The sequence below is a fragment of the Stegodyphus dumicola genome, chromosome 5, assembly GCF_044657685.1.
Source record: "Stegodyphus dumicola isolate Sdum_Otavi_A_Nest chromosome 5, ASM4465768v1".
Classification (NCBI taxonomy): Eukaryota; Metazoa; Arthropoda; class Arachnida; order Araneae; family Eresidae; genus Stegodyphus; species Stegodyphus dumicola.
Window position 1 is genome coordinate 145,699,287 of NC_140772.1, and position 26,118 is coordinate 145,725,404.

Genomic DNA, 26,118 nt, shown 5'->3' on the forward strand with positions numbered 1-26,118 from the left:
AAAATTATTACAATAGGTTCTCAAGCATTACCCTCTTAACCTTCTAAAACCGGGCCGAAATTCTCATATTATAGCTTTCAGACCAGCGCAATCCGAAACAGTTTTGCCCCCTCTTTGACATTTTCCTAATGAGAAAAGTCGTCAGTTCCCCTCCATGGATGAAGTAAAATTTACATGTTTGTCGGACGCCTACGTCCCATAGTAGAGGAGTTGCTAGATTTGCAATTTTTTCGATGATTATTTTGCTTTCATATTTAAGTGAAAGCAAAATTCTAAATAAATAGTGCATAAATAAATGTGCAGTACTGGATGCATATCCAGTGCACACTTTATTTAGAACAAAATGTATGCAATGTTTATATTTCATTCACTATTTCTAATCAATCTCGTAAATAATTTGTGAATTTTTTAACTTTGTTTTCACTCTTCATTTATATTCGCGTATTTTCGTATTAGAAATTAGCAAGCGAGAACAAAATTTAACAAAATATAGTAAATACAGACTAGATCTGTAAGTCTGCAGGCCGGAATGCGATTTTTAATAACATATTTTCATTAATAAAATAATGGTAATGACTAATTTAATGAAATAATAATAATAATATTTATTACCATTAGATGATTAGAATGAGATTCAATACAAATAGATTTTGAGATGAACTTACAGCAATAATAAAGCTTTACATAACAATAACAGAGATTTAAATCTGCTTTTTTCGATAATTTTGTTATTATAATATAAAAATCAAAATCCGAGATACATTGGTTGCGTTTAATAATTAATTTTAACAAATATTACATTGGACTATCAGGCAAAGAAGGTATATCTTTAACGAGAATTTTTCTTTGTAAAATTGGCTTTTGTTTATGTTAGCCGAGAAAAAAATTCGTGACTTATACATGCAATCATCAAAAGAATTTTGAGAACAGTTTTAAATGTTCATGAAGAATTAATTATACGTCAATTTCTTTCCATAGGTAGAAATTTCGTCTAAAACTATCGTTATATCCAAAAGTTGAAGTCTATTTCATTTTCAACGAATATTCTATTTGCACATAATATATTTTCCAATTTATTTTAGAAAGAGTAATCTTTCACGTTTTCAAAAGAATAAGGAAATATTGGGTGTTGATACCATGTAGTAAATTTGTTTTTTATATTTCTTCCAGTAATGAAAACGATTACCCTGCAATATTTTCAAAGCAAAATTAAGAAAACCGTTTACGCCAAATTGTGCATAAAGTATCTTCTCGTGTATATTTTTATTTAAAGTGTGGAATTTTCTCTTTGAAAATATCAAAAATCATGAAGAGCAAAATTAATTCATGAGAAATAACTTTGAAATGCAATAATTCCATTGTAATATGACATAGTGGATAAAAGTGCAATACAGTTTATTTATTCACAAATAATCCCCCTCATATGCGTAATTTATGTACTGTCGATTGAGAAATATAGGTTAGTAAATTAAACCGGTTAATTCAATACTTTTCCTTTATCAATATTTTTACCTGCTCTTCAGTAAAGCGGTAAAGGTGGCTGAACACTTATAGCTCGCTTGGATTTGAATCCCGGATAAATAGTTGGAGTCATGGTTTTTGTGTAACGTAAATGCAAGCCAGCTTCTCTTAGAAAGTCCTCCGCGAAGACATAACTCCCCTTATACAGGTAATCGTTGGGTGCTTTGATGTAATTCAGTAAGCGAACAAATTAATCCAATCAATACCGAAGAACGGGTTGATTACATGTGGAGTTTTCCACCAGGAATGTAAATGCGAGCAATTTTCTCTTAAAAAGGTTTACACGAAAGCATCCATTCCCTTAAGCAGATAGCGTTCGCGTGCTTTTCCGTAATCCAATCCTAATTTTCATACATTTAGTAGTAAGTTGACATACACCTTATTACAGACAAAATAACAACTTTTTTAAAATATTTTTTTATCAACTTGTCTGAATTCTCTCTATCTCTTGAAGAGTATAAGAATTTCAGCAAATAAAACTGGCCAAAATTTTATAACATTTAACTGATGTTTTGATTCAGTTTAGAAGTAACGTGAGCTTTACTGATATTTAAATATTTTTTGGCAGATCTCATCCTAAAAGAGGGTGTAAAGATAAATTGATTTTATTTAATTTACAATCAATGAAAATCATTGAAAGCAATCACTGAATGAATGAAAATCAGAAAAACTATTATGCATACAATTGTCTCTTATTTATCTCCTGATAAATCAGACAAAATTGCCTGCATAATAGAAGCACTTTGAAAGAGTTGACAGTTCTTAAGGGTTTTATGCACTCCACAAAACAATGTCAAAATAAAATCTTATTATTCATAAGTATGAAAAGGAAGTAAACGAGTAAACGATAAAAACGGTTTTACCTATTTTCTAGAAGGGCATTAAATCTAAAATATTAATCTATTCTTATTTGTTATGATTAAAGAACATTAAATATGGTAAGCTTAAAGAGCGTGCAAAATCGCTGACGTTTTAATCATAGCAAAAGTCAGTACTAAAAAAAATAGCATTAAAATTATGAGACAGATTGAGAAAGAGATGGCCTCTATTTAATTTTCAAGTATATTGGCGCGAGACGAAACCTGCGGTTTTTGCCAAAATGTAGCTAAACTGATAAGAAGAGGGAAATAATGCGTAGCCAGCGGCTACTCTGAGCAGCGACAATGGACCACCCAAAGATCTACAGATAGGCGATTCTCTAAAATGGGGAGGGCATGGATGGTACGACAGTTGTACCGATGCCGGCGTCTGAGAAAGTCATTCTCCTTGTACAACTGCTGTACCAGCCGGCTTCGAGAGGTTAATCGCATTTACGTTTACTCGGCTGGAGAACTCAGTAAAGGACTTCTTACCACAATGCCCACAGTTGGATAATCTTCGGTTTCTGGCAAGTACTATCTTAGCTATTAAAAGGCAGCAGACCAACAATAAAGTGCTATTCACATTCAATGTTCTCATGTTTAGCTATTGTCTATTTTGCCTTTCTGCTCACTTTTCGAATATTTGATTTTGAGTGAAACGATCGTTAAGATAGTAGGTGCTTTGAAATTTATAATCATTCATCCTTTGGTATTTAATTAGGAAAATTCTCATCGGAAGACTCAGTGTGAAAGTAATTCAGCGAACAGGGAAGTACTGCTATATGCGGTAGAATTACATTTGCATAAAGGTATAAAACCGGCCCTTTAAAAGAGCTTCAACGTTTTCATATGAACGTGTATTTCTGTTGAAATTCAACTAGTTGCATAAGCACAAATCTTCATAATTTATTTTGAGATGGTGGAAAAACAGTGCTGACGTGTTATCAAGCTAAAAAAAAAAAAAAAAAAAAAGGAGGACTGTGCTATATCTCCCGTTCTACTGGGCCGATTGACAAAACTCAAACTGCGTTTTTCATGTCTCGAAAGCGCGACTTAGGAATATATTAGATTTATACATAGCACTATTCTAACGTAGGAATCTAACATAGGCATGTGTTGAAATCTTACTCCAGCTTTGGATTAGCGTGAAACGTGATTGTTTACAAGCTCTTTTGCGATTTCTAAATTTCTTTTGACTTTTTTGAAGGTGTTTTTATTATAACATTGCAGTTTTTGTTTAGTATTTTTATCACCTGATAATTATGGAAAATTGTGAGGAAGATGTAAAAAATAAAAGATCTTATATTCATCGACCAAAGAAAAGAAAGTTCCAGGGAAATCAGCATAATGATACAATGAATAAGAAGTGTGGTGTCAGTTCTTCGTTTAAAAAATTAAATAGTGACACTGTTTTGCCACCAAGAGATAAAGATAACTTTAGAGCCTAATTTTAGTGGTTATAGACTATTTGATTTGGATATCCTATTTCAATGTATTGAAAATAATTTATGTTGTAAAATATGTAATGTTCATTTAAGTGAACTATTTCATCATGGTTTAAGCTCAAAATTTGAGTTACTATGCTCAAAGTGTTCATGTAAAAGAACTTTCAGAAACTCTAATATGATGGGTGTCCGAAAAAATATATCAGAGCTAAACAGAAGATTTACGTATGCAATGCGAACTCTTGGTCAAGGGAAAGCTGCTATGCAGTAAATACCCCAGGAATTCATATCCGGAATGGGGTCCTTGAGTTTAGAAGTTGGAATTTTATTGATGGGAGAGTAAACAACCCGAAAGTTAAATTTCTGCAAAATATGTGCAACTTTATAGCTAATTGATGGAAAGAAGGGAATAACAACAGAATTTTTATAATCTCCTAAAATAAGAGTGTGGCTTTTAGTGTGTTGAGATGAGAATTTTTTAACTGCTTGATTAATAATGTTAGGTGAAAAGCCCCTGTCAATAGCTATTGCTTTTAAATAATTTAGTTCTTCATCAAGGGCTAGTTTGGAGGAGCAAACTTGAAGAGCACGGAAAACATAGGAATAAAATGAAGCTAACTTTTGTTTAGTCGGATGACATGATTTAAAGTGTGGTGGAAGGCAAACCGATGAAGGTTTACGGTAAACTGTAGTACTGAAGTTGGATGTGTTGCGTGTGACCAGAATGTCGAGAAACGGAAGAGAATTGCAAGTCTCAAGTTCAAAAGTGAACTGAATAGCAGGATCAATAGAATTCATTGTTGAAAGAACTCTATTTAAATCATCTTTATTACCTTCAAACAGGGTAAAAGTATCGTCTACGTAGCGGAACCATGCCGGGAAGTTTAAAGTTTCAAACAATTTTGATTCATAATAATGCATGTAGATATCAGCCAGGATGGGACTGAGGGGGCTTCCCATGGCTAATCCCTCAGTTTGCTTGTAATATTTATTTTGGAAAACAAAATGTGTTTGTTTCAAACAGAGTTGAGTGAGAGAAATTAGCTCATCAATTTCGATGCAAGAGAAATGAAATTCGCGAAGTCTGGTTTCTAGACATCTTAATGCACCCTCCACTGGGACATTGGTGAATAATGATTTTACATCAAAAGAAACCATGAGTAAATTACGAGGAGAAATGTTTTTAACCTTTTTTACAAACTCTATTGAATTTTTTATGGTGTAAATGTTATTGTCTAATAGAGTGGAAAATCTAGAAACTAAATATTTAGCTAATGGATACGAGGCAGTACCTAAATTTGATACAATAGGGCGGAAAGGAATACCACTTTTATGAATTTTGGGAAGAACATATAATCTGGCACAATTCGCAACAGATGGGATAAGCGAATGTTTTAAGTTGCTTGAAATGATTTGCGAAGATTTGATCGCAGTTTTTATTTTGGATAAGTCCGAAGGTGAAGGATCTTTAGGGATCGGATTAGCTTAATTTAGCTAAGCTTAATTTTGTTGAATATATGCTTTTTTTTCTTTTCAATATTCTTTAACACGAAAAAATATTTCAGTCCCCTCAGTTTTGTGTTAAATGACTTTCACTGTATATCTCTTGCACATAAATCCCTTTCTTACATAAAATATAACTGTAAGTATAGAATAACTAAATAAATTGTAAAGGAAGTTTAATTAGCAACTATGAAATCTTAAAAAAGTACATAGTATGAAATTTATAATGGCAAACATTAAAAATAGATGAAAGTAAATAAAATTTAAATTATAGAATATACTTTATAAAATTAATAATAAGTGGTTAAAATATATTTTTTAATTACTTAAAACATAGAAGTTATTTGGCAGAGATTGTTGGATATGAAATTACTACTTCAAATTTTCAGATTACTATTGTTCATATTTAAAGTCTCAACTTGCAGTCTTAATCCACATAACAACCATTGTAAAAATCACCCGTTATCATATTCCAAAGATCAGCAGCATACATTTTTTTCAAAATTGTGCATAATATTAAATATTGGCTTTTGATAGTCAAGTTGATACAAATAAGATGAACTGTTTTTATGATTTTAGACTAAGTTTATTCTTACATTCACTTATTACAATATTTCATTTTTTATATGCTCGGCTATCCAAAATTTCAAGAGCTTTCCGGATATTTTTTTTGTCGAGTTTTTACTATACATACATTTCAGCATTTACATCGTCAAAATTACACAGACACATACTTGAAGTGAATTTACTTTTACAGCTAAACACAGGAACTGGAAAACAAAAAGTACTTATTCGGAGATTGTATTTCTTTTTCGTTCATGAAAATCAAAGTTCATTACACAAACATGCATTCACACTGCACAAGCATGTATGGAAATTCTTAATACATTTAGTAAATAAATCAGAAAATATTTTAATGTATAACAAATGAATAGTAAGTAACTAAGCTTTTAGTTAGTAGTTAGCTTTTAGAACCAGTTAAACTTTTATAAAACAGAGCATAATAACACAGTTACAAAGATATTTAATGTTATAAAGTTAGGTAATTTAGTAAATTTCAGTTGTTCATCAAAGCAATGAATTATGAAGTTCCTTGTGTATCTTTATAAATGAACTTTATTGCTGTTTTAAGCAACTTGAACAGCAATAAACTGTTCAAGTTATTTTAATAATTTTGAAATATATACACTAAAAGAAACAATAAAATGTATTAATCTATTTGTCAAACTTGATTTTGGCACGAAAGTCTGCAGAATGCTTCGTAGTTTTTAAGCACATAGAGGCACTGCAATTCTTATTCCTTGATCTGAAGTTTTCTGCAATTTTTTTTTTATTTAAATTGCTGTATTGGCACACATATAATTTTTGTATAGTGGCTTCAGATGTGGATAAGTTTTTCAAACACTTTCGTTTATTTTACTGGCGTCGCTGAATTTTGCGATGAAATGCAGCACATTTATTGCCGAGTATCACCTTCCAGACTTTTCATACTGTTAATGTATACATCAGCAGTGAATTGTTCTCCTCTTTCCTCAAATACACTACGGCGTTAAACAATAACCATTCACTAAAGATTTTGCGTAAATTTCCACTCATAATAATTTAAATTGCGAAAATCTCACAATTAGCACCTAAACACACTATTCAGGAGCACAATTCTTTCGAAAGCGCACCGTAGTAGTCAAAAGTGGGGTAGGCGTCTTGCCAAACTAGTCGATATTTCCGTGACGTCAAAAATTTGAAAAGTGGGGTAGGGTTTGGAAATACGCGTCTCCTTCCCTATGAGTATTAAGATATAGGTACTTTCGCCTCAGACGAAAGAAAAAAAAGTTCTGGGACTTGTATATATTATTTTCCATTTTTACTGTACGATACTGTGTCAAATCTACGATAATGTGTAAAAGATATGCCAAAATTATTAGTTGCTATTATAGCTTATCCAACGAAAACTTCATCTGTGGCCGATATATGGCGTTGTAGTGACCCAGTTATTGCATGAGAAATAATTATTTTTTATTTCATATATTTGTTCATGTGTTTAATTATTTTATAAAATTAACTTTAATATTTTGTTAATATTCATATTTATATTTAAATTTCTTTATGCTGAATGGCAACTAGTTCTAGTTCTGATTCATGATTGCTAGGTTTTGGTTTCAAAACGTTGCTCGTAGCGTCGCATTTCGATAGCTGGAAAATAAAATGCAATAACTTAGCTATTTGTTTATAATTCATGCTGTTACTAGTCATAAATTAATTTTAAACATTAGTAGCCAAGGCTACATCGTGGTGACCCTGATTAATTTTCGAAATGTCAACAAATGACTCTTCTGAAACTGCTATGAAAGATACGATACAGTCACCGGAGCTTCATAAGGTGAGTGTGAAAATACCTCCTTTTTGGATTGATAAACCGGAAATATGGTTTTTTCAAGTTGAAGCTCAGTTCAAACTTAGAAATATCGTTTCAGAAGAAACGAAATTTAATTATTTAGTTTCACAGCTTGAACCTAAGTTCGTCGAAAATATTTGGGACATTGTAACGAACGATAGTGCCACAAAATATTCGGATGCTAAAATTAGGTTATTACATTTATTCAAAGAAAGTGAAAATGTACGGATTAAACGTTTGATTACTGGTATCGAACTTGGAGACATGAAACCAAGCCAACGTTTGCAGAAGTTGAGATCAGTTGCTACTACAGATGTGTCTGAAAATCTAATCAAAACATTATGGCTGGAGAAGCTACCTGACTCCATAAAAATATATTATTAGTTAGTGATGAAGATGTAACCAAGTTAGCGTCTATGGCAGATAAAATTAGTGATATGAATCGGAAACCAGAAGTATTTAGTACTAATGCTCCTTCTGTTCCCGCAAATGATTTGTTGCAAAGAATTACCTTTTCTTGAACAAAAAATTGATCAAGTAACCATTCGCTCAAGACGAAGGGACTCGGATTTACGTAATTCACGTTCACGATCTCGAAGCCAACCTCGTAAACGATATGACCCTACTGGCAAATTTTGTTTTTATCACTTTCGTTTTGGAGCAAAATTCATTCTAGAGAAATGCAAGCCTCCGTGTGCTTGGGTAAAAAACGATTTCAAAAACCAGGAAAACTCGAATCTGCAGTAGGTTCAGCGGCAAACGCTGCTGCAGAAAATATGAAGGATTGTCGCAAATTTCGTTTATTCGTTCGTGACCGAAGATCAAATTTGCACTTTCTTATTGATAGCGGAGCTGACGTAAGCATAATTCCTGCTACTTCACAGAATAAATGTAAAACTGAATATAAACTGTATGCAGCTAATGGCACAGATATTTCCACTTATGGCATAAAAACGCTAACTCTTGATTTGGGATTACGTCGTGATTTTCAGTTTCCATTCATAATTGCTGATGTCACAAAAGGTATTTTAGGAGCTGACTTTCTTCACAAATATAAATTGCTTGTCGATATAAATAAGAAAAAATTAATTGATGGCGTAACACAGCTTTGTGTCCAGTGTGATGTCGCTGCTATTTCCAGTGATTACTCAGTAACCACATTAAATAAATCCATAAAAATTTTCGATTTACTGTCGAAATATCCCGAAATTTCTAAACCTAACCTTTTTCCTACACAAATTAAACATGGTGTTACACATTTTATTTCGACTGTTGGTCAACCCGTTTATTCAAAGGCACGACAGCTCGATCCAAAACGCTTAGCTATAGCTAAAGAGGAATTTAAATTTATGCTTGACAATGGAATAATTCGTCCATCAAACTCCCAGTGGTCAAGCCCCTTGCACCTTGTTACGAAAAAGGATGGTTCATATCGTCCTTGCGGAGACTACCGACGATTGAATGCGCAGACGATACCTGATCGATACCCAATTCCTCGCATTGAAGATTTTCATCATATTTTAAGAGGTACAAATATTTTTTCTAAAATTGATTTATTCAAAGCTTATTTTCAAATTCCCATTGCAGAAGAAGACAAATGTAAAACGGCTATCATCACTCCTTTCGGTTTATACGAATTTAATGTAATGAGTTTCGGTTTAAAAAATGCTCCTGCAACGTTCCAAAGATTTATTCACGAAGTCTTTAGAGGATTAGAATTCGTTTTTCCCTATTTAGACGATATACTCATTGCATCCAGTACCCATGAAGAACACGAAAATCACCTTAAATTAGTTTTCGAAAGATTACATACATTTGGGTTAAGAATTAATGTTTCAAAATCTGTCTTTGCTGTTCCCCAAATCGAGTTTCTAGGCTACCTAATTACACCTAAGGGTTCCCGTCCTTTGCCAGAAAGAGTTCAAGCTATTACTAACTACAAACGACCAGAAACAATTCATGAACTTAGAACCTTTCTTGGAATACTTAACTTTTATCGTCGTTATATAAAGGATGCAGCGAAGAATCAAGCATTGTTACATGCGTATCTCAAGGGAGCTAAAAAGAGGGACAAACGTAAAATCGAATGGACTGAAGAAGCTGAAAAACAGTTTGAAACGTGCAAGAATGACCTGGTGAACACGGCACTGTTGTCTTTTCCCAATTCTGAATTACCTCTGGCGTTATTTACAGATGCTTCAGATACGGCGATTGGCTCAGTGTTGCAACAATATGAAAAAAAAAATTAAGTGATACTCAGCAAAAATATAGCACCTATGATAGAGAACTATTAAGCATATATCTTTCAGTTAGACACTTTAAGCATTATCTAGAAGGAAGAGTATTTACAATTTATACAGATCACAAGCCCTTAATATTCGCCTTTCGTCAAAAACTTGACAAAGCAACACCTAGACATGCTCGCCAACTTCAATACATCTCCCAGGTTTCGACTGATATCAAATATTTAAAAGGTGAGAATAATATTGTGGCGGATACGTTATCTAGAGTTAATGAAATTTCATCGATAGATTATGATAAAATAGCTGATGAACAAACTCAAGATGAAGAACTGAAGAGTTTGCAAACCACTACTTCCTTGAATTTCAAGCAATGTTCTCTACCATCGGGGAAATATTTGTGGTGTGATACATCAACTAAACATGTTCGGCCGTATATTCCTCAGGCTTTCAGAAAACACGTCTTTCAAAGAATTCATGGTTTATCACATCCAGGAATAAAATCGACTATGAAATTAATGACATCAAAATTCATTTGGCCTAACATAAAAAAAGATGTACAGTTGTGGACAAGAACCTGCATTCATTGCCAAAAAGCTAAAATCAATCGGCACACCAAAACAAAATTAGGTGATTTTGAAGTATCACCAGGAAGATTTTCTGTCATCCATATCGATCTCATAGGACCACTTCCACCATCTAAAGGGAATATTTATTGTCTTACTTGCATAGATAGATTTTCGAATTGGATGGAAGCAATTCCTTTAGAAAATATTTCTGCTGAGAACGTCGCAAGAACCTTTTATAGCAACTGGATTGCGCGTTTCGGAACGCCAAGTAAACTCATTAGTGATCGTGGATCCCAATTTAAAAGTGATACATTACGAGCTTTGTCCAAAATCTGTGGCATCAATTTACAACACACTACTGCCTACCACCCCTCGTGTAATGGCAATGTTGAGCGCCTTCATCGAACATTGAAAACAGCATTAAAAGCCCACAACAACATATCTTGGACGGACACGTTACCAACAGTACTTTTGGGTTTGTAAACTATTCAACAGCACTATTCAAGAAGATACCAATCATTCTATTGCGCAAGTAGTTTATGGCCAGAGTCTCAGACTTCCTGGCGAGTTTTTCAGCAAACCAAGTATCCAGACAGCATCGGAGACTTTTGCTAATAAACTCCAGAAACAGATGGAAGTTGTTGGACCGAGACTAATTCGTAAAAATTCATCTGAACAGATATTTGTCCATAAAGACTTAAAAACTTGTTCTCATGTGTTTCAGCGAATAGATCGGATAAAAAAAACCTTTGGAACCTCCTTATGAAGGACCATTTCCTGTTATTGATCGCAAGGACAAATATTTTACTATTAGCACAAAAGGAAAACATGTTAATGTATCCCTGGATCGCCTGAAACCAGCATATATTTTAGCTGAGGAAAATTCTCAGTTGATACAACCTGACTACAGTAATTTGCAGAGACCGGACTCAAATTCGGATGTGAATCAAAAACCTTCTCGCACAGGCAGAACTATACGTTTACCTGTTAGATTCAAGGACTGACTAAATTATTTTGATAGTGGTTAACACTGCAATACTAGTTACTACCTATTTCTTCATCTTCGTAACGTAACTTAGTTACTGGTGGGGGAGTAGTGTAGTGGCCCAGTTATTGCATGAGAAATAATTATTTTTTATTTCATATATTTGTTCATGTGTTTAATTATTTTATAAAATTAACTTTAATATTTTGTTAATATTCATATTTATATTTAAATTTCTTTATGCTGAATGGCAACTAGTTCTAGTTCTGATTCATGATTGCTAGGTTTTGGTTTCAAAACGTTGCTCGTAGCGTCGCATTTCGATAGCTGGAAAATAAAATGCAATAACTTAGCTATTTGTTTATAATTCATGCTGTTACTAGTCATAAATTAATTTTAAACATTAGTAGCCAAGGCTACAGCGTCACCCCTGATCAACTTCTTCGCAACTGAAGACTTTGCACTTTTATTACAAATGCATACGACTTTTCCAGTTTATGGAATTTAACGAACTTTTACAGGTCCTTAGGGGATTGATAAACATGTAGTGGTAAAGGCCCTCGGGTCGAACACTACTTAACGAATAATGATCTCTGATCTCCCCGTTGAATCACTATTATAAATGTTCGTTTTACTTTTCAAACTGTTGCCACCAAATGTTAGAGTCTTGCATTATATTTGAAGAAATTAAATAATGAAAAATTAGAGTAGCTCCTAAACACTATACCATCTGGGGGGCAAGATCTTTTTATTATAAATTAATTTTAATAGAAAAGTTATTTTAACATATGTGCGTTTAAGAAAAAAGAGCAGGGAAATTTTCCCAAAAACGCAAGCACATGAATTTTGGCAGCATAGTTTTGTCGAAAATTGAGCGATTTGGCAACGTTGAAACGTAAAGCTGATTCGCCGGTTGTGTTTGCGCCAATGAACAAATGTGTTATTTACCGTGTGCTTTTCTTTTTAAAAGTTCCGAGACTTCAATGGATATTGATGCGGGTGATGAAGAAGAACGCTTCAAAAGGCTTGCTGTGTATGTATTCACTTATATATATATTTTTTCAAATACACAAAATATTGGTAAAAGTTTACAATTGGGTGCCCCTTGTTTTTTGGCGATTCTTTTTTTGATGCCAAGATCGGCACCAGGAAGGTACAATTTCTTGATGGTCGCTACACAAAACAAAAATAAGAAGTCAAAGAATTGTACAGACTCTGTGTCCATGAACACATTGATCTGTTTTCACTTAAAAAAAAATCCTAGAATTGCACAAACTAGGCATTGCGCACTGCCTTAAATTTGCCCATGTACACATCAATCTATTTTCATTTAAATAAAATCAGGAAGCTAAAACAGAGTTAAAACTATCATGGTAACCAGAAGTAAGGTTTCATCGCCAAAATTTAAAAAAGTTGTCGTGAAGCGAAGGGGCACTCAGTTCTACGCTAGAGCGAAAATATTTATATTCGTGATCTGTTTGTATGTAGGAATTCAATATACAATTAAAGTAAAATGTTTGATATCCAAATGTAATCGAATATGTGTAGTTTCCTAAAAAAGTGCCAGAATATTTAAATGTGCGAAACTAAAAGTATAAAATGTTAGTTTCCTTGAATTATGCGTTTTCTTAGTCTTCATTTTACAATAAATCCAGATGTTAAGTATAAGTTCAAAAATAGGCTGACTATATTTTCGTCATGTCACATGTTATATTAAGTTGACCATTATTCTTCAGAACTGTATGTTTAGCTTAAAATGCTCGTTAAAAATGGGACAAAATGCCATAACGCACAAAATACCTTAGATGGAGCTCACACTGTAAATAAACTAGAAACTCTTAAATTTGTTATTAGTTTGCAAGTAGAAAAAGGGAATTTTTTAGTAAAATTTTTGGTGAATCTTCGGATTATGGTAACTTGGCGAAACTTTGGCGACCATCCCTGCTACAGCAACCTGCTAGTTTTTTTTTTTTTGGATGCCATTTTGTTTTCACGAAGTAAAGCCATGTTTTATTTTATTTTTTTTTTTTACTCAAAATTTTTTCCAACAATCTGCTAGCCGAATTACGCTTATGCTAGAACTTTTATGGAACAAAAGTGCTTAATCATGACGAAGATTAGGTGCGAAATTGGGAGGAAGTGTAGAATCGCCCACTGCTTGCTGCATTTTTAAGAATTGCATATACACGATATCTATGTACACATCAACCTATTATAACTTAAAAAAAATCCCAGAATTGCACAAAAATGGCATTGTGCAGACTTTGGTATTGCGCACACAAAAATGACTTTATCCATGTACACATTGACCTATTTTCACTTAAAAAATAAAAATTAAAAAAAAAAAAAATTACAAAAATCCAATTCTTCTTACTCTTGTAAAAAGCACCAAACAAATAAGTGGGCGATTCTGCACTTTAGCAGCGAAATTGTTTCTAAGTGCTTATTAGCTAAAATCCTGTTTGGAATTTTCCGGAAAATGTCACATGACATGTCTCATGATCTCTCATTTCTCTGAGACAAAATAATCTGTGATTCGAACTGTGTACTTCTCAGATTATTGCTAAAATCCTAGCTAGTAACCTTTATCACCTTACCAAAATGTCACCAAACTACCTGTTACCATGTTCCAAAGATTAACCAAATTTTTGAAATGATCTTTCTGAAAATTTCTAAAATCATGTATTTAACAGCTTTTGACACTATAACATATTTTCTGAAGCAGGGCAGAATTTGAAAGGTGAAACCTCTTGGAAAACACACAAAGATGTCTTGTAGAATATAATACAGTATTATCAATTAATTACATAACTGCTTTTCTCTTACTTGAAGCAGAACTTTACTAATCTTGTGAGATATTTAGTCCAAGACAATTTAATTATAATATTGGGTACTTTTCCATTTCGCCGGCGCAAATCTCGCCAAGCAGACTTTATTGGCAGCAACATACGGTATACACATAAAAAATTTAACCAATGTTAGTTTTAAGAATTTTTTATTTTGAAGGCATAAGCATTTTAGTATGGTTTAAAATTTTGTAAAAAACCAATAAATAAAGACAATAAATTTGTAAAAAGACATTAATTTAAGAATTTACTTTGCTTTCATCCTGATTCGCCGGTTCATATCACGTGACCCCAAGTGATCTTATCTCATGTAAACTACGCTACAAAAATATAATTCTCTCAGTAATTATCTACATTAATTTCAAGTTAAATCTTATGGAATACAAGTTCAAATGCAAGAATTATTTTAATTCGTACGAATAGCTTACTCAGAAATTATGTAAAACCTCAGTGCTTTACTTCGCTAGTGCATTCTCATTAGATTTGATGAATTTAACCCTTGATTTTCCTTTTCTATATCTTTGCGTTCAGGTGAGTGGTGTGATTGCATCGTAATTAATTACCGCGAATGGTCTTAGGGCAAAAAATTTAACTATCTTGTAAAAATTCTATGTAATTGTATGTCAGTATTGAAAGAAACAATCAATCTGATAAGAAATGGCTGCGACTGGTTTTGAAAATGAAGGGTAAAAGTTTGCCAGCGAAGATATTCCGTTTGGCATCAGTTGTACCATTATTGGCGACTTTATCGTTTGTGCCGGCAAAACGGAAAAGTACCTAATATTATTTTTCAAACTTAGGTATATTTATATTGTAATAGATGAGTAAGAATTAAGGATACAGTGGATATTTAGCTGAAATATGCTAATCAGCCTAAATGCTACTATTTATCCAGTAATGTTAAATATTTAGGAAGAGAAAAATTTCCACACTTTTTTTTAATAATTCAGGATCTTTATTGATTATTTATAATGGGGATATTTCCATTCTATTTTATTTCTTTCTTCCTGTTAAATAGTCTTAAAATTTGTTTTAATTAAAAATAAATAAAAGTTGTAGATTGATAGAAGCTTTCCGTAATGTGAAACAACCTTTCCATGAATACGTTTCTTCCCATAATGTTATGCAATTGCAACTTTAAAATATTAGATTATGTTAATTAAAATTTGGGTAAAATCCTATAAGAGCCCTTGCGACAAACTGGGAGAGTGCAGAATCACCCACTGCTCCGCACGTTTCTCAAAATTGCCAACTTGAAAATAGCAAGTAAAAAAATTGGGGTAGAGTAGACTTTAAGGTACCCCTTGTATTATGGTGAAGTTGTTGTTTGATTTATCACCAAGTTGTTGTTTCATTTATGGTAGCCTGAGTAGTTGAATGTTATGGAAACCCTATTGTGACATAATCAGGTGCATGATTCTGGGAAATTTTGAATCATGGGATGTTTTGTAAGCGTTTTTGTGGTGTGTGTTGGTTTGATTCTTTAGACAGTAGAATGGCCGAATGTAGTAAGATTAATTTGAAGTTTCTGTACAATTTGGAGCAAAAGGGGAAAAGAGCTTTAATTGACTGGTGTGTAAATGTAGGTTTACTTAGTAGCCATTATAAGTGTTTTGTATGTAGGAAGGATATGCGTCTAGTCGAACGTAAAAATCGTTTAGATGGATTTGAATGGGTTTGTAGGAAGAAAAGTTCAGATGGTCACTATGTGAAGTGTTCGATCAGAAAGAGTACCTGGTTTGAAAAAAGTCATTTGAGTATGATTGATATTTTGATTTTTACGTGGCTCGGGGTGTACGAAGCGAACTCGAAAATCATGGTAAGTGAATATTTGCTTTTGGTAGTGCTTAAATATATAACATGTTTTTTCTTTTCTATGTTATTTTATTTTTTGGTTTAAAATGTATTTTATTGAGATTTTGCATTTTTTTCCCCTATATTGTAGAATTTGGTGCTCCTTTGACTTTTTAAGTGTAAATATATCAATGTGTACATGGACAAAGTAAAGGGAGTGTGCAATGCAAGTTTGTGCAATTCTGGGATTTTTTTTAAGTGAAAATAGGTCGACGTGTACATGGATAAAGTTAAAAGAGTGCACAATGCTATTTTTGTGAAATTCGGGGATTTTTTTTTTTAAGTGAAAATAGATCGACGTGTACATGGATAAAGTTCGTGAAATAATGAAGTATTTATGACCTAAAGGGTATCAAAATTTACAAAAAAAAAAAAAAAAAAAAAAAAAAAAGAAGCTTAATATTGATTTGTTTGCCTTATTAAACATTTCTCTCAATGCAAGTTGTTTAAGTTGCTCCATTTGTTGCGCTAATACATTCTCTTTAATTCTGTAGACAGGCATAATCCTTTGCTTAGTTACATTGTTGAAGTCCTGTAACTGCTGTTTCGAGAATTCCGATTAATTTGTCAATCAAAATTTTCTCGTTGTCAGTAACTTCTCTGTCACTTTCTTCACTATCAGTAGCGTATTTTCTGGATCTAGAACTATACTACAGATTTCGCCATTCATTAATTGATTGATGATTGAGAAGGATTGTCATCACAATGAAAACTTCTTTTATATCATCCTCATTTATTACAGCTTGTCCACATTTCTTTACAAAATCCGTTAATTGGAAAATTTCGCCTTTGTTTTGCTATATCCGAAAACCTTTAAAATTAGTGGCTATCATCATCAAATTTAGCTATCCTTCACTGTACATATTTGGCTATGCATCATGAGCTTGGCGACTAACGACAAGTTGTTCTGTTAAATTTTATCTTGCTTCTATCACGCACTGAGACAATTATGCCTGAATTATATTAGTTTTGTTATTTATCATACTTATGTCTATTTCTTTCACGTGCTTAAGGCTTATTAGAGTTCTGAATAAATAAATTCCCACATATATTTCAGCCTTATTGAAGGCCGGCGCTAGATATCTTACCGCCTGATGCAGTCTCTGTGGGTCCTAAATTCTCCGAGTCTCTGCAGCCATACGAGCCCTGGTGCTGGTTCTGGGTTTATGTGAATAACAAATCAATTATTCTTAATTCAAATAGCCATAAATTTAATCTTTGAGTCTATGAGTATCATCAACAAAATCTATTTTTATCACATGGAAAGAAATGTTTGGTAAATGTTTCCTCGTAAACATTTTTTTAGCACATTTAACTTAAATCTGTAATCATCGCCAAGCGTAATGTCAACATATAAGGTTACCATACACCTTTATTATTCAATTACTAACAAGAAAAATTGGGTACTTTTCCGTTTCGCCGGCGCAAATCTCGCCAAGCAGACTTTATTGGCGACAACAGACAGTATACACATAAAAAATATTAAAAAAATCTTAGTTCTAAGAATTCATTTTTTGAAGGCATAAACATTTTAATATCACTTAAAACTTTATAAAAAGCCGATAAATAAAGACAATAAATTTGTAAAAAGACATTAATTTAAGAATTTACTATGCTTTCATGGTTCAAAATCCTAATTCGCTGGTTTATATCACGTGACCCCAAGCTATCTCATCTCACGTAAACTACTCTACAAAAATCTAATGCTCTCAGTAATTATCTACATTAATTTCAAGTTAAATCTTAATTTGGAACACAAGTTTAAATGCAAGAAATATTTCAATTCGTACGAATAGCTTACTTAAAAATTATGTAAAACTGCAGTGCTTTACTTCGCTAATGTATCCTTATTAGAATTGATGAATTTAACCCTTGACTTTACCTTTTCTATATTTTCGGCTTCGGGTAAGAGCTGTGATTGCATCCTAATTGACTTAACTACTGAAAATGGCCTTAGACATAAAACTGAACTATCTGATAAAAATTCTATGTAATTATATGCCAGTATTGAAAAAACCAATCAATCTGATAAGAAAAAGCTGCGACTTGTTTTGAAAATGAGGCGTAAAAGGTTACCAGCGAGAATATTCCTTTTGGCATCGATTGTACCATTATTGGCGACTTTATCGCTTGCGCCGGCAAAACGGAAAAGTACCAAAAATTGTTTAGGCATCGCTACATGAGTCATTACTGAAGTTGTCATGTTTTGATAAACATGCAGTGATGAAAGGAAAGTATAATAAATAATGATTCCCAAGGTTGGCGTCAGATCAATGATGTATCTATGTGGAATGTTTCAGTTTGAGATGTGTACCATAAAGCGGATACGCAGGAATGAAACCAAGTTACTGATCCTGATCGTACACATTTATGCTAAAAGGTTTGTTTCTTCAATAACAATGTATTTCATTTAGTGTCAAAGTGAAATTAAGAATTGGCACACTCCAGATGTTTTATTATGCTCGGAGGGGGGTGGAATCAAATGTGCATGCGTAAAACCTAGGAGAAAAATGTTGTTGGTGGTTTTGAGGTCCGGATTTTAGATCATTTCGGATAATGGACGTCTGGATTTCAGACTTTGTACTGAATTTCTTATTTATTTTGATTAATATAGCAATTGGATTATATGGATGATCTTTAACTTTGTTAGAGATTTCTTGCTGGTAACTTTATGCTTTCTTGACTACTGTTATTATAATGACTTTTGAAATTGCTTGTTTTCATGAATGTGTTTGATTGATTTAGAAATTCTGAATTTTCATCCACAGAGAACCCGTTGGCGCCGTTGCTGTTTTACTCGCCAAGTTCACCTATGGTTGATGGGCGTTGGTTATGAGATATTAAAACACATGGAAGTAAGCCGCGTAAACATGATATTTAAAGAATATAATCAAAGTAATTAAAGAATAAGTAACATAAATTCACGTTAGAAGAGAAAACAATATATTAAGCATACGAAAGTGAAAATTCAAAATTAACTGGTTAAACACGATGCACGAAAATAAATTTGTATTTAATTCAAGTTAGCACAGAAAACAATATGTAAAGCTTAATGGAAGTAGAAAAATCATGTAATATTGAGCTTTGTAATAATGACCCTTTTTCTTGGCAATTTCTTGGGAAAATTGAGATCTGTCTTTGAATATCTTTCAGTATTATAAAATTCCAAAATATTTATGTTTTTAACAGTGCAGTTTCTAAAGAAATTGTGAATTTACGATTAATATCTTCATTGCATAATTTTAAAGTACTTCCAAAACTACGATTGAAAATCCATTATGATCGCATAAATGAAATGAATAGATATTCTCATTTAAATAGAAACTTAATTGCAACTGATTACATAAAAGTTTTTTTAGTAATAAATTATATTCTGCTCTGACTTATTTTTTTAAATTTTATGTATATGTTCATGTATTGCACGAAAAAACCAACATATTAACTTTACATTTGGCATATCGATTTTTATTAAGACTTGCTTTTTTGCATGTAACCAGGGTTCATAGCGGTCCTTATAAGTGCTTATAAGTCCTTATATTTGAAAATAAAATATAAAGGCCCTTATAGGTGCTTACTTTTTCTTTAAAGCCCTTATTTTTTTGTTTTTAGTGCTTATTTTTTGCTTTTAGTGCTTTTTTTTTAATGAACGCGCTATTTTCCCCCTACCAAAGCCGAAACTAAATAAACAACTTTTCTTAATATTGAATGTCAGGTGGTGAATCATACTCCCGGAAATAGCTTTTCCCCCTTTCTCTGCATTAACATAACCTTTGGTGCGCACAAAGAGTACAGACAGGTGCCCGTCGTTATATTGGTCAAAGAATTGCGAAAGCAGTAGAAAATTTCGGTACATTCGGCATTCTTTTCCTCTCACCCAAATACTATACACGTTTAAATTTCTATCCAGATCTTAATAATTTGCATTCTCGTTCCGCTTGGTCAGTTCATATTTGTGTTTATTATGATCATTATGCTTATATTATGAGTATATGTATGAATGTTTATAATAACAGTTGCAGTAACTGCTGAAGTATAGTAAACTTCCAAAAATGGTTGTATTTTAACACAGCGTTTTAGGAATAATACTCGGAATGGCTTAAATAAAGGGAAAGTAATCGAATAGTCAAAATAATTTAATTTTTTTTGGCCAATACATTATATAGTGCGAAGATTGGGAGGTTCTCCCCTTTCTCCGCAAAATCTCAAATATTGAAACTGTTACAAGTTCGCTGCAAAACAAGCAACGGACTTTTTTTTTTTTTTTGTCACTTTCCAATCTGGATTGAATAGGACTAAAAGTTCTGTGGTCTACCAACCCAAGCGAAGAATGATTCTATTGCGGAAATTTAACGCCGTCTGTTGAAAATTAGAATGAAAAACACCCCAGTTACTCATATTTAGTTCTTTATTCTCCCAATTTCAGCAGTTGTTGATTCCGATTGCGTAATATCACGTAGGGAAGAATTATGGCACACGTATTGTGCAATAACGTTTGCGATATTTCGCAGAGATAATTAATTAATTAATTTTGATGTTCTGTTTGAGATTTGTTTATGAACACTTAAAAGAGTTTTACTGTGCTTGCTAAGCAGAATATTTTTCAGTTCCATTGGTTTATTTTTATATGATTCACATATCAAAATGTCAAAAGCATTTATTTAGCGGAAAAATCTAAAAAGTGGCTACAGTCAACCCCCCCTCCCTCCGCTCCTCTTTTTCAAGTTACGCTCAACTGTCCGAATATTCGCCAGTTTCCAAGTATGCGGCTTAGTTAAGCTTTTACTGTTAAAGGATGACTGCATGAAGCAAATTTCTGTCTTCTGATTTCAGAAATGTTCCTCTTTTTTACTTAAATTACTTTGCTTGCAATATCTGTTAAGAGAAAACTGATATACAATGAAAATTTAAAAATATTCAGAATTTAGATTTAAATTATTTAAATATTAATATGAGTGGAAAAATAAATTGTATTTATTATTAGGTTCCAAGCAAATACAATAAATATGCCTTATTATTATTTATTTTCTCTATTTTGAACTGAAATTTCATCATTAAATCTTGTAATATAGTTTAGTTCTGCATAGTTTTTTTTTTTTTTTTTCTCTCATTGTAAACTAGTTCTGTAAATTGAACTGTTATTTAAAATTTAAAGGGAAAAAAAAAGTAATTATTTTCCATGGTTGAGGTAATGCTTATTCTCTCTTAATAAATACTGCATTTCTCATATTTTAAATTACAAGTCTAATTAAGGTTATGCAGTTGTGTATAATGTCATTAGACAGGTGCTTATTTTTTTTCTTAAAATGTGCTTGAAAAGTGCTTATTTTTTTAACTAAAATGTGGCTATGAACCCTGTGTAACTCATAACGAGAACCAAGGAATATATCATTTTTTGTGCACTGCTTTGCAACTGATATACAGCTCATCAGCAGCTAAACAGTAAAGTGACTGAACTCTGGTAGTTTAGTTAGCCAAGCTAATGGGCAAGTTGTATGATTGTTTTCATGGTATTCCCAATATGTAACGTGGATTCAAACCAGTGTCCTTCAGAAAGACCTCCTTGAAGGCATCTTTTCTTTTAGGCAGATATCTCTCCCATGCTTTTCCATAATTTAAACAAACCCAAATGATGTATGCTGCTAAAAATTTTATTTAAAGTCCATATTTAATAACATTACAAAAATTGCAAATATGGTCTAAGTTAGATCATTTTTAAATGCATATATTTATTTTAATTACACTAATTGTATATATTTATTATATGAATATTTTAAATGTCCATTTTATCATTAATTATTATTAATATATTTATGGACAACATTTCTTTTTTGATTGTTCTGTCCAATGTATCCTTGATTTTAATTTCACATTTAAATTTTCACACCATAATTTTATAAGTCTTCTGAAATTTAGTCACAATTTCACTCAATTTAACCGCGTAGTTCACAAATGCAGCATAAAAACTATGTTAATATCAGTCACCAAGGATGTATGGATTAGGTTTTTCATGCATAACCATGAGTTTTTGAGTATCCATAAAACTATTCTGTCATTTTAGAGAATCAATAATACTTTTTATTTCAGTTTAATCATCTCTTTGTGTGTCACACCTGAAATCTTCTCAAATGTTATTGTTTTGTTTATTTCATGCTTATGACTGCATAAGAAGACTTAAGTGAAACAAATGTGTCACAAGCAGTGACACTGAGATGTTATTTCACATATAACTGAGAAGTACAGCACTAATTAGCACTGTAATTGTTAAAGAAAGTATCCTGGCTTGTAAAAAGCTTCGTTGCATGTAATGTGAACTTAATAACTTTATCATTTTAAAATTAAGAAGGGTTTGTGTGTACTTAATTCAATATACAAAGCATGTGAGAGCTAGCTGAAAAAGGCATGCTTTTGTGAATATTTTCTAGGGTAAATAGGCTCATGGAAAACCACGAAAATGTCACAAAATTCACAAAACACATACGAAAAAAATAACCTGCACAACCAGCTCGTTTTTCAGGATTTGAGCCGAGATTGAACTACCACTATTCAGCCTTCTTAACCACTCGTAGGACTAAATATGTAATATGTAATATCATGTAATCAAAAGTTAACTATGTGTTGTGTAACAGGATTGCTTTCTCAAGTATCGAGGTAGGAAATACTTAATCTATTCTTTTTTTTAAGTGTTTGGTCATGGTATTATTCATTACATGTACTTTCCATAATTCATATAGAATATTAATATTTCTACTACAAGTGTCTTTTTTAAATTTTTAAGTGTTTTGCTTGTTGATATTCTCAAAATTGTATCTGATAATTAGTATAATAGGTATAAATACAGTAGACATATATAATCGATCAGGAGTGGCTAAACTTTATGTCAGTGAGAACCACAACTGCATATTTACATCATAGGTGAAGTAGGTTTCAGACAGCAAGAAATGTCGATTCCAAACAATCATTCAGTGACAGTCTTAGTTCAATAAGAGCCATGTGCCTGTAATAAATTAATGAATGCATGACTTTTAATACATCCATTTTACATAAACAGTTTTTCAATGTTATTTTTATCAATTTACTTGTAAACAGTTTAAAGCATTTTATGTTGAAACAACTGCCTGTCTTTCATAGTATATTTGACAGTGCCAATAATTTTCAGTATTGAAATTCTATTCAGTAGCATTGTTAATAAAACTTTTGAAGAGTCATTTGCACTTGGATTCATTACACAAGTAGTGGTTTGCTAATTTTGATGACTTTGAGTATCCATAAAACTATTCTGTCATTTTAGAGAATCAATAATACTTTTTATTTCAGTTTAATCATCTCTTTGTGTGTCACACCTGAAATCTTCTCAAATGTTATTGTTGGAAAAGCATTAACAATATATTATCTGGTTAAAGTTTTAAGCCATAAATATTGTTTTTCTCATAATTTTAGATGACCATACCAATAATAAAAACATTACTTAATTAATTATTTAAAATGCATATTTTGGCAGGTGATGAAGTCAAAATATTTTATCGGTTGGAAACCTCATGATTCTGTGTGCTTAACGCTACGTTAACAGCCATGTTACCAATTATCATTAACCCCTCTCCCGCCATATTTTCTTCCACAAACTAGCATCTGTCACCGAAAACTTCCTTTATTATATGAAAATATTTCTATCTATTTGTTAAAAGTTCATAAATAATAACGTGAAAATACAAAAAAAAATAATAATAAATAAGTGAAGAATAATTTAAATTGGCAAATGCGAACAATGACGGTGATAATTCAACAAAATGAACGCTAGAGGAATGGTTGCAACCTTCTTACAAGCGAATAGGTTGAATCTGCCGGATTACCAGGTTTGAACTATTATCGCCAAAGTTGGCGATGTTTACATTTGCCGGGTTCTTTGCGGAAGTGTTCCGAAATTCTAATTAGATGTAAACAAATTTCATTTAATAATAATAAAATGCCGTGTAAAGCTTCAAACTTATTTTTTTTTTAACTAATACTTAAAAGATCTAACATTGTGGTTCTCAACCTATTTTGCCCTATTCCACCCCTTTCACCATTGCTAGAAGATCATTCCCATCATGCCCTTCCTTTTCAGTACTTGAAAAATGCATATATATATTTATTTAGATTGCTTTTGAACTTACTTTATAAATTAAACCAAAAAAAGTACAGAAAATGTTGGTATATACCAGGATTCGAATAAAAATAGTTTTTTATATTTATAAACCACAGCTGCCAACTCTGCTTTTTCTTCTGGTCTCCTGGTAGATCACCAAATCTCGATAAACTTGTCTCAGTTGCAACAAACAGGGCGAAAAGAATGACCGGGGTAAGAAACGTTTTTGTTATTATTTTGAAAGGAAAAATCAGTGACAAGATCTTACTTACCATTGTATCATTCATCAAGAAGCGCTTTGTGCTCGACATTTCCAGAAGAAATTTGCAAAGTTATGGAATTCATAATTATATTATTGTTAACCTCATTATTACTACAGCTTTTAATCATCGCCAGTTTAAAGAATTTTTAGTTGAAATGGAGAGCGAGTACTCAGATCTTCTGCTGAATAATAAAGTGCGTTGGTTATCAAGAGGAAATGTTTTGAAATGTTTTGCATCCTTATTAACAGAAGTTAAAGCATTACTCCTTGAAATGAGTGTTTATAATCCAGAACTAATGAATGATCAGTAGATCCAAAAATTTTATTTTATGGTAGACGTTACATCTCATCTAAATCAGCTTAATCAAAAAACTATAGGGAAGAGGTGTGTGTGTGTGTGTGTGATTATGGCAAAGCCTCGAGGGCTATCTGCCTAAGAGGAGGGATGCCTTCGTGGAGGACTTTCTAAGGGAAACTGGCTCATTTTTAACACGTTACACATGGGGAAAACCACGAAAACGCCCATGCAGCCAGCCCGTTCGCGGGATTCGAACCTCCTATAGGGAAGAGGAAACACAATTTTTCTGATGTTGGAAGAAGTTATTTCATTTGAAAGCAAATTATCTCTTTCTGCTCAAGATTTTTGAAACAGAAACTTTGGTTCACTTTCCAAGCCTGTTGAAACATTCTCAAGAAAATAGATCTAATATTGACATTTGCCATTTCAAAACAACAGTTTTATGACAGAAGTTTTTCTCAGCAGGTTTCAGGAATTCTGAATCAGCAAAGCAACATTAGCCTTTGTTAAAAAACCTCTTAATACTAGTGCAACGGAATTGCATTTCTCTGTTTAATATTCACATTGGCAACTCTGAAATCAATTGCTGAATTTAAAAAAAAAAAAAAAAAAATTATGAAACTTGAAATTTGAACATTTTAAGTGCTGATGTAGAAACATTGGAGAAAAATAAATGTGTGCTTAGTTCACAGCACAAGTAATCTGGAGAAGGAAAACATGTGGAATAATATTATTCCCGACTCATGTAATCAGCTTAAAAAACTAACGTTTGATGTTTTTCTTATTCGAGTCTACATATTCATACGATCAATAATTTTCAAGCATGAACTTTTTGTCAAGAGTAAATAGAGAAGTCATCTTATTCATGAAAACTTGTAATAAGGCTTAAAATGAAAAACAACATACAAAATGCAAACTTTTCAAGAAGATGCAAGGCCATTGTTTACATTAGTGTTTTGTTAGTCATTATTGCGATTCAAGTTTTTCAATATATTGCAATTCTCTTTTATCAATAAAATAGTATCGTTATTAAGTATAATATCAAGTTTTATTCGACATATATATATAGTTTAACTAAGACTTAAAAACTGAAATATTGAGTTAATTTTAGGGAATGTTGTGGAGCGAAAAAAGATGTAGTGTTGAGAAAGGTATAAGATGGTTTGGACATATGCAGAGAATGAATGGAAGAAGATACTTGAAAAGAGAATACAAGTATTA

General features: G+C 32.2%; 1 protein-coding gene and 1 long non-coding RNA gene across 10 annotated transcripts in view; one reads left to right on the forward strand and one right to left on the reverse strand.

Moving 5' to 3' along the window:
• The first annotated feature begins 12,426 nt into the window (after positions 1–12,426).
• The window catches only part of LOC146997278 (cullin-5-like), a 181,868-nt gene continuing 168,176 nt past the window's right edge, over positions 12,427–26,118 (forward strand). For 2 of the 4 annotated variants that reach the window (XM_085816262.1, XM_085816261.1), the window contains exon 1: positions 12,432–12,548. In XM_085816262.1, the coding sequence (XP_085672388.1) occupies positions 12,451–12,548 (98 nt within the window). In that variant the 5' untranslated portion in view covers positions 12,432–12,450. Of the gene's footprint in view, positions 12,549–26,118 lie in introns of all 4 variants that reach the window. The other 2 variants (XM_085816266.1, XM_085816264.1) reach the window with 2 other exon arrangements.
• Positions 23,064–26,118, reverse strand: part of LOC146997279 (uncharacterized) — a 240,487-nt gene continuing 237,432 nt past the window's right edge. For all 6 annotated transcript variants that reach the window (XR_015040968.1, XR_015040960.1, XR_015040963.1 and 3 more), the window contains one exon: positions 23,064–23,209. This is a non-coding gene — a long non-coding RNA (uncharacterized LOC146997279). The remainder of the gene's footprint in view (positions 23,210–26,118) is intronic.